Source organism: Setaria viridis, chromosome 9 (assembly GCF_005286985.2).
Source record: "Setaria viridis chromosome 9, Setaria_viridis_v4.0, whole genome shotgun sequence".
Lineage (NCBI taxonomy): Eukaryota > Viridiplantae > Streptophyta > Magnoliopsida > Poales > Poaceae > Setaria > Setaria viridis.
In genome coordinates, this window is record NC_048271.2 from 44,681,763 (window position 1) to 44,690,829 (window position 9,067).

The 9,067-nt window shown below is 41.6% G+C and overlaps 2 protein-coding genes across 3 annotated transcripts; one reads left to right on the forward strand and one right to left on the reverse strand.

The window, feature by feature from the left end:
• Positions 1-3,132: 3,132 nt before the first annotated feature.
• LOC117836280 (reticulon-like protein B16) lies at positions 3,133-5,340 on the forward strand. 2 transcript variants are annotated; one of them, XM_034715673.2, is made up of 5 exons: positions 3,133-3,456; positions 4,299-4,479; positions 4,560-4,701; positions 4,782-4,851; positions 4,969-5,105. In XM_034715673.2, exons 1-5 carry the CDS (start codon positions 3,330-3,332, stop codon positions 5,055-5,057), a joined length of 609 nt encoding a protein of 202 aa, XP_034571564.1. In that variant the 5' UTR covers positions 3,133-3,329; the 3' UTR covers positions 5,058-5,105. The 2 variants fall into 2 exon arrangements, with proteins under 2 accessions (XP_034571564.1, XP_034571563.1); XM_034715672.2 differs by having other exon boundaries at positions 3,139-3,456; positions 4,997-5,340.
• A 910-nt stretch (positions 5,341-6,250) lies between these two features.
• LOC117836776 (uncharacterized) lies at positions 6,251-8,730 on the reverse strand. The gene is made up of 7 exons (XM_034716269.2): positions 8,470-8,730; positions 7,499-7,547; positions 7,306-7,408; positions 7,110-7,205; positions 6,946-7,020; positions 6,769-6,838; positions 6,251-6,466 (listed from the first exon to the last, which is right to left on the reverse strand). The coding sequence occupies exons 1-7, from the start codon at positions 8,713-8,715 to the stop codon at positions 6,386-6,388; spliced, it is 720 nt and encodes a 239-aa protein (XP_034572160.1). The 5' UTR covers positions 8,716-8,730; the 3' UTR covers positions 6,251-6,385.
• Between the last annotated feature and the right edge of the window lie 337 nt (positions 8,731-9,067).

Consider the following 9,067-nt stretch of genomic DNA (forward strand, 5'->3'; position numbering starts at 1 on the left):
TAGAATAGTATTCAAATAGGTCTATGTAATTCCTACACAGGAGTCCTAGTTTAAACCATCTATATGTGTAACACCTGTTTCTATATAAACACGCAACCTATGGTATACCAGGATTAGGCAACCATAGTTCCCCTATTTTCTTTCACTGTGGCCTGGTGGTCATCATCACCATTCCCGAGGGAGTGATGCTGGCCATCAGGCTCCCCGGAGGGAGAGCCTGGATCTGGCTCCTCCTGGCAGCAGACACCCCTGCATCTGCTGCTGCCACGACCTCCGCCGTCGACCTGGTGGCCATCAGGCGCGCTGGGACACCAACAAGTGGATGGTCCTGCCACTGTCTGCAGCGGCGACTGGCACCATTGCTGCTGGCGACGTGGGCCTCGTTCGGCTGGCTGCTTTGCAGCTGGCTGCTGCTGCTCGGCTCTCTGCCGCAGCAGCCAGAAGCCGAACGCAGCAGCCAGCTTCGTCGTCTTGGTGGTGGCCATCAAGGGCGCCGGCGGTTACACCTGGGCCGTCATCAAGATAGAGTAGAGATCTCCTGTGGGTTTAATTAACTTCATGATGGGAGTTTCTGAGGGCAGTCCCAATGGGAGAAACCAACCTAGTTTCCATAGTCTAGGATATTGTATCAAGAAATCATCCTTCACAATGCAACTTTTTTATCTAGAGTCTAAACAAAAATCCAACCAATCATTCTCCCTTCTAGTACCAGATCCTCTGTGCATCATGTAAAGGAGCTCGAGTGATGGGTAGCAGCGGTGCAAGCGCAAAGGATCCGGCAATAAGTAAGAAGAAACTACTGGGTCTCCCCAATGTAGATTCGTTGGTTTCTTGGCTCATTGGTGCGCGTGAGGACTTGATTTCCTCTCTAAGAAATGGTTTCTCTCTCTCCATAATAAATCTACTGTCACATCAGCAAATTGCTTAGTTGGCATGACAATTAAGAGGGATAGAAACTATCATCAATGTCCCATTGGGACTGCCCTGAGGCCATCATCAAGATAGGTTATTGTTACCGAGGCTATTTTTAATGGGAGTTTCATGGACAATAAATGAGTTGACACGTAGGCAATTTTGATGCCATGGCACACTAAGAGATGAAACTATGCATTATGTAAGCTATTTCATCTATGAACTAAATACATTCATGCTTATGTGACACTCTTGGAAACATAAATATGAAACTTTACGTGGCCTGAGTGAATTGGTTTCAGTGTCTGAGTCACTCGCATGCTTGGCCTACCCCCTTCAATCTATTCTTTTCTTATTTCGAGAATACGCAGTAGATTGTACTTTGTGCATAAGACAACATCCTCATGCCAATGACTCAAGCTCTTCTGTATCCAGTTCATGGTCATTTCTTTACTTTATTTATTTTTTTCACTGTATTCCTATTTGTTCAGGTAGACCTTGTCATTGATTGTCTTTTGTTAATTACATTATTACTATTTATTTAGTCAAAATAGATTAAGGTGCAGGTTAATTGCCCTCTATTTTGCTACATGATCATATAAGGTCCTCCTTTCAAGCAGTTGGTGTTTACGATGACCACTTCAGAGTTCATACTAGTAATGTAGTACACATCCAAATTGGGACTCATCATTTAGGTACTTATCTTTACTTTCTACAAAATTTATGGCATATAGAGTAACGAAGTGCAGCTCATACCTGCTTCCATTTCCTATATATTATACATGTGTTTTCTGATAGGCCTTTGAAATTTATCTTACTACTTAACTTATGATATGAGATCAACGAGCTCCACATCACAATCAATAACAAAGACATCTAAGCCAGTTGTCATTCTATTTGTTTGAAAAGCGCAAAACCTTTCAGTATATTGCCACTTATACACAGGCCAAAATCTTACATGCCGAACATAATCCACTTCATTTATTTATGCAGTATGCCGAAAAGTTTTTGAGTGCATACATCTTTTAAATGCAAAGATATCTGAGAGACTTCATATGTAATGCGCTGTACATTGTCATGGGTGACTTCTTCATCCAGGCAAGAAATGAGTTGCTTTAGTAAGTTTGTACAATGATATTCCCAATTAAAGGTGTTACAATCAAGTCAAAAGCGATTGGTAACCTCGTATTTTCCATGAAAACAGTGAAACTATGCTTGATGTTTTTGCAAGGAACAATGATATTCTCAACTAAAGGTGTTATAATCAAGTCAAATGCCATCGGTAACCACATATTTTCCCTAAAAACAATTAAACTATGTTGGCTGCTTTTGCCGGGGCTGTTGAAAATTAGAATTCAAGGATGCCCACCCACTATGAAAATTTTCAAGTCTGCTACATCATTTTTTTTTCAAAATTCACATAATCCAAATGCAGAGAACAAGCAGCTCATATTCTTAGATGGAATCTTTGTAAACTAAACTTTATTCTTTTATGTGCCAAAGAATGATGGATGGAGAATGGATGGAGGCAATGAAGCGAGATGTTGACAGCACAGTCAAAAAGCCTGTTTGAATGAATATCTGAATCGATAATGCTTCGCGGTGTTCATCTCCATTTCCAGCCGCCTTGATCGACGGCAACGCCTGCAGGATACGGTTGTTATTTCGCTCTTGCACATGTGTTTAGGGCTGTTTGGATACCAGGTTAAAGTTTAGTCATGTCACGTCAAATGTTCGGAGGATAATGAGGAGGATTAAATATGAGCTAATTATAAAACTAATTGCACAACCCCTGGGTTAATTCGCGAGACAAATCTATTAAGCTTAATTAATCCATCATTAGCAAATAGTTCCTATAGCACCATATTGTCAAATCATGGACTAATTAGGCTTAATAGATTCCTCTCACGAATTAGTCTCCATCTTTATAATTAAATTATATTTAATACTTCTAATTAGTATTTAAACATCCGATGTAACATGATAGCCTCCGCAGCCAAACACCCCCTAGTCTGAATCATAGTTACATGTCACTGGATCATCCGTTCTTTTTCCTCCCCAACGTGTCGCACCAGCCAGCGAGGGAAGTTCGCAGCCGACCAGCCGTCGGATCTCGATCCGGCCCACCACGTCCCTCCGCCGAAAGGATGAGCCCCACTAATCACCCAGCGGCCCAATCAATCATCACAAAACCAGCTTAATTAACGGAAAGAAACGGAGGGAAAAATAAATAATGGCGGCGCACCCGTGCTGACCTCGCTCGGCTTCGGTCCTACCGCCGCCGCGTCGTGGGAGGAGAAGAATCGAACCGCTTCCCTTCCCCACCCCCCTTCCGGGCCTCTCCGGAGTATTCCCTCCACCGCTCTCGCCGTCGTCTCCTCGCTCTCCGATCCCGCCCGCGAATCCTGGGTTCCCGCATGGACGACGCCGCCGGCGCGGAGGCCGCCGCCAACGGCGGGATCGAGGGCTCCGCCGACCCCTGCAGCTCAGGCGCCGCCGCCGGGCACAGGCTCTCCGTCCACCAGATCGCCGGCGGCGGGAAAGGTCCGTTGTTCTTCCCTCCCCTGTGCCCCGGGTTGCGCGCGCTAGGTTCCGTGTGCTGTTGTTATAGCCGTGCGATTAGCAGCCCCGGTTTGGATAGCGATGTCATTACGCCGTAACGCCGATGCCGTCAGTCGGCGTTTTGGATTGCATCACGTGTCGTGTCTGTGCTCAACGGAAGTTGATTAGTACTTTGCAGAATTCAGAGATGGTGTCTCGCTAGGATTTGATTTGCTGGGCAATGTTGTGTTTGTGTCGTGGTTCAGAAGCTATGGTGCTGTGTTGGGATGTGGACTTGCAGTCAGGGAAAAGTATGCTGTTTTAATTGGTATTCTAGTCGTTATGAACTCTTATCAGGCCTGAAATACTTGTTCTACTGAATTGGACTTGATGCTTGATTGCTGCAATTAGGAACCATTTGGATGAGTCATGTAAGAATACACAGCATATTGAGTTTTGCATCCTATTGGGCTGCGTAGTACACACTTGTCGTGCTTGATCTCAGAGGACAGTCAATTTCTCCTACACTTGTTTGCTCATCTTAGCTTCAAGGGATGTGATATTATTTTCTTGTGCACTGAGATTCACCCTTGCCTGTCACTATAGAATATAGTTGTTTCTGGATTGGCCAACCTTTCTTTTCTCATAGAAATGGAGAGTATAGAGAATTGAAGAAAACACCCAGGTTTTTTTGAGGGTTATTGGATATCGTTGCATTTTGATAGGAAGGTGTAGTTTCACTTTATTTTGGTTTGAATTTTTAAATGCTATATATGCTACTTTTATGTCCTAATAAAGTGCAGCAGGTCATCCATTTGTCTCACTATTAATTCCTGCCTTTTCAGCTGCTGATATCATCTTATGGAGGCGAGGGCGTGTTACATTTGGTGTTATATTTGGTGCTACTATGGCATGGTTGTTGTTTGAGAAGTCTGGGCTGTCATTCTTGACTATCTGCTGTGATATATTTCTCATCTTGATAATTGTGCAGTTCATACGGGTTAAAATAGCTGGATTGCTAAATAGGTAAGGAACCCAATTCCTTCTATTTCAAATTTTGATGGAAATGCCTTTTAGTGGCTTTCTTACTTGTCAATTATTTGCAGGCAGCCTAGGCCACTACCAGAGTTAGTTTTATCAGAGGAGATGGTTAGCAACGCTGCAGCTTCATTCCGCGTCAAAGTTAACAACATGCTAATGATAGCGCATGATATTACTCTTGGCAATGACTTCCGGCTCTTTTTCCAGGTTAGCCATCATGCAGTCACTTATCCTTGTTGATTATTTGGTATTCCTGTAGTTGCTGAGACAGAAAATTCTCTTCACAGGTTGTGCTTGTCCTTTGGATGTTATCTGTGATCGGCAATTTCTGCTCTTCTATCACTCTTGCTTACATAGGTATGTTCTGCATGTATCATAATTCAAGCTCACTATTGTACCTTACACATTTAGGAATATACAGTATCAAGGGGCAGGCAGAATCTTATTTCTTTCTTTCGTTCATCTGAATTATAGTGCTAATTCTGCGATGGATGCACGACAGGAACCATTGGTTTGGTCACAATACCTGCATTGTACAACAAATACCAGGGCCATGTGGATAGGTATGCGGGGATGGTCCACCGGAACATATCAAGGCATTACAAGATAGTTGACGAAAATGTGATCAGTAGACTACCGAGAAGCTTTATGAGAGAGAAAGAAGACTGATACTCGAAAACGTGAGCATGTGAAGCTACTCAAGTAATTTTGTACCTACATTCTTAGACCTTACGTGGCGTGAAACTTGAGATTTAGGAAAATAGAAAAGAAATGTAGCCTGCTGTAGATACCGTTGCAATTTACTCAAGAGCAATAAAGTTTGAGACGAAAAGGTATGCAGAAATATATAGCTCGTGTAGTTTTCTGTCAGCTTTTTTCAACAACCTGAGCTGAAGATTGCTACTCCCTCCGTTCCAAATTATAAGTCATTTTAACTTTCTTGAAAGAAAGTCAAACCATTTTATATTTATTTGATCAAAATTATAAAAATTCATTTTATATTTATTTGATCAAAATTATAAAAATTATAGAGAGGATCACAAAGATTTATAGCACCGAATAATTTTACTATGAAAATATATTTAAAGAAACTAATTGGTACTTATTTGGTATCATGAATATTAATATTTTATTGTATAAATTTAGTCAAACTTGATATGATTTGACTCTTCAAAAAAATTGGAATGACTTATTAATTTAGAAAATTGGAATGACTTATAATTTAGAACGGAGAACGGAGGGAGTATTTTTTAGCACAAAGCAGTTATCATGGGAATGTGGAAGTGATTCCATAAGCTTGTCAGGCTATATGATATCGTGCCATCTGACAAGTGAACCTACTGCAAATGTTAGCATTATGTTACTTTTAAATTGACTATGATGCTGATGAAATTATCATTGAACTCGTGTAAGGCATAAGCAAACCAGCGAACAAAGTTAAAACCCACTCCCTCCGTTTCATTTCAAATTGTAGGTTGTTTTGATTTTTTAATTTCATAGATATTATTATATATTTAAATATACACTGTATCTAAACGTATAGCAAAAACTATACACTAAAAATGCTAAAACGACCTACAATTTATAACGGGAGTATGTGTCAGCAGTCAACTCAGCCCTGAACCAGTTTAACGGTTACTCTTCTCCATGTGAGATGACAATTGGTAAACACACGGCAAACTGGGTATCTGACAGGTAGTTGCTCTTTCGTCAGTATTATAAAATAAAGTGACTAATAATTGAAAGCGCTTCTCAATTTCGCCAAACCTTATTCATTGGACGTTATACCACAAGTGCAAGACATGGTTAAAGATTAAAATGTCGTTCGATACAATCATATAGTTGTATTGTTACACAGGATAGCAGCCATCATAAACTATAAGACCATTCATTACTCAAATTGTGAAAGCATCTCCTGAGCAGTCTTGCGCCAAATCTCGTACAGATCATCCGAAAACAGAACAAAATGCACCTGCACATATATTTCACACTGAATTATCTATATGTTTAATCAAAATAATTGACAAGCCTTCATAGCAAAAGGGGCACTGAAAAATACTTTCATATTTATAGAAACACATGATCATTATAGTTTGTCCACTTTTCCAGAACTAAAAGTCCATAGCAGTTGTGGTTATACACATTCGGTCTATTTATCTGTGTTCTATAGTTAGTTGTACCAATGGCATTATGACTCTTTGAGTATCCGACTCCAAGTTCCACAGATGTATATTACTGAAATATGAAAAGTTTAGAAGTAGAACTGCAGCTAACCTCTTTGATATCATCTGAAAATTGTTGTGCAGTAGAAACAGCTATTTTTGACGCTTCTTCGGGAGGATAACTGCATTAGAAGTCAAGTCAAAATTTACAAATTAGATCCTGCAAACAGAAAAGGACCCAAGCGCACAAAAGTTAGGTACATGAGAGATAACTAAACTTGGCACATACCGGAAAATACCACAAGATATAGCAGGGAATGCAATATACTGAATGCCATTCTCTTTAGCAAGCTTCAAACTATTTCTGCAATTACCACAAGCAGTTCAACATAGTTTTTCAGTGATTCAGCAACAAGCACAGCTTTCTTTTAAAATTCAAAGATGATGACTTACTCATAGGCATTCTTTAGTGACACCTCAGGATGCTTGTCCATGTCATATATGGGCCCAACAGTGTGAATCACTCGGGACACAGGAAGCTTGAAAGCTCTGCGCACATTTAATATCGAGTGAGGAAATATGTAGACTTTAGAAGGGATCATTCCAATTTGTTACGAAATAACCGAAATGAATAAGACAAGGTACTAACGGAGTAATCCTAGCTTCTCCAGTCGGGCAACGAACTCCTGGTTTGACCTCTGGAACTTTGCGGCATGCTTCTACTAATTCTGATCCAGCAGCTCGATGTATAGCTGAGATAAGGATTCAAAATTTATATTAGATAGTCCATCAAAGATAAATTAAATTATAGCAGTTCTTGATAGCATGCTATTACTTGTTACCTCCATCAACACCTCCACCTCCTAGCATACGCTCATTAGCAGCATTAACCTGCAAAATAAATGCCAGCTATCTCCCTCATTTTCCGATTACATATAGGGATGAAATAGAGCAAAAAACAACAACAATAGCATCATGCTTTATAACAAAAATGGAAGGTCATTCTTCAAAGTAGCAGCACAATTGTTAAAATATATAACCACAACATAGATCATAGGTAATTTGAATTATCAACCATATTGCATTTGTCACAATAGGTGATGGCCTATAAAATCTGTTGAAACTGGCGACAAACCTAGCGAGGTTTCTTTCCATAAGATGATAGCTGGCTAGGTTAGGCATTTCTGTTTTAGATCTGTATGTTTTCAGTTTAGTTAAAAGGCTCAGGATTATAGAATCATTATCATACTCTATCCGTATTCGCTACTGATCACATGCATACTTGGTTCAGATCCCATTTCTAGAATATTGTCCAACGGGATCAGGCCACACAGATCAATTTAAACCAAAGTGCCATAGTTTCCATTTTCAGAAGCCAGGCAGGCACTAGGCTGCAGCCAGGAAATGTAAACCATCTACTAGATATAGTCATAGTCATTCCACCAAGCTGAAGATAGTGGATAAGATTGCAATAGAATATATGCATGCACACAAGGTTAAGGGTGATGTAATCATTTATCCGCGGAAGCAACTGATTCGGATTAAACAAATGGAAGTGTCTCTGTCTAACTCATCCCGTTCAACCTGATCTAAAATTCACCACCGAACTTTATAACCAGCTTCCGGAATCAAAATGTCCTCCTACCATAAACTAAGATCGTACCAGTCAATCGATTTGGAATCTGCAGGTACTGGTGCACGCCCACGCTATCACCAAAATCAATCGAATCACCAAGCATATGTTCGGAATCAGGATCGCGCCCTAACCGCGAACGCAAACGACAGCATGGGGAACGAGGCGCGGGACACTTACGATGGCGTCAGTGGCGCCGTCGACGGTCCAGAGGGTGATGTCGCCCTTGTGCAGCTTCAGCGCGCCGGCACCCGGCGCGGCCGAGAGCCGGAACGTATCGCCACCCCCGAACCCCGAGGCCGCCATGGAGAAAGCCCTCGCCGCGAGAATGCTAGACCCCAGCCGCCCCCGCCGCCGCTGCCACTTTGGGAGGGGAAGTGGGAGCAGCGACCGCGTCAGGAAAAATCTAGTGGCCGCACGCGACATCGCGGGGGAGTCAGGGAGACACTCTGAGAGAGCGAGGCCGCGTTTTGCCTCTCGTGGAGCCTGGAGCTCTGGGCCATTGTGCTTAATTCATGTTGCTTACTGGGCCTAATTTGGGCCCATTAACTTTGTCTGTCAGAACAACTGCCCTTTCTATTATGCTTTTCTGTAAACAGTTAGCGCCGCAGTGGAAGAATGAGGCTCAAACTAGTGAACGATTCAAGGCGTGGGATTTATTGAAACACATAAAGTCATCATCGCGTTTGCGTATTGGTGACTTCAATGAAGTTTAACATCAAACGGAACACAATGGTGTGCAGAAGATGGCCCATGTATGCGATATCTATAGCTTTGC

Coding starts and splice junctions, on each gene's coding strand:
- LOC117836280 (XM_034715672.2), top strand. CDS start 3,330: ATGGACGACGCCGCCGGCGCGGAGGCCGCCGCCAACGGCGGGATCGAG. Junction 3,457..4,298: donor GATCGCCGGCGGCGGGAAAG/GTCCGTTGTTCT, acceptor CTGCCTTTTCAG/CTGCTGATATCATCTTATGG. Junction 4,852..4,996: donor TATCACTCTTGCTTACATAG/GTATGTTCTGCA, acceptor GATGCACGACAG/GAACCATTGGTTTGGTCACA.
- LOC117836776 (XM_034716269.2), bottom strand. CDS start 8,715: ATGTCGCGTGCGGCCACTAGATTTTTCCTGACGCGGTCGCTGCTCCCA. Junction 6,839..6,945: donor ATATCTTGTGGTATTTTCCG/GTATGTGCCAAG, acceptor CTTCTAATGCAG/TTATCCTCCCGAAGAAGCGT. Junction 6,467..6,768: donor TTTCAGATGATATCAAAGAG/GTTAGCTGCAGT, acceptor ATATATGTGCAG/GTGCATTTTGTTCTGTTTTC.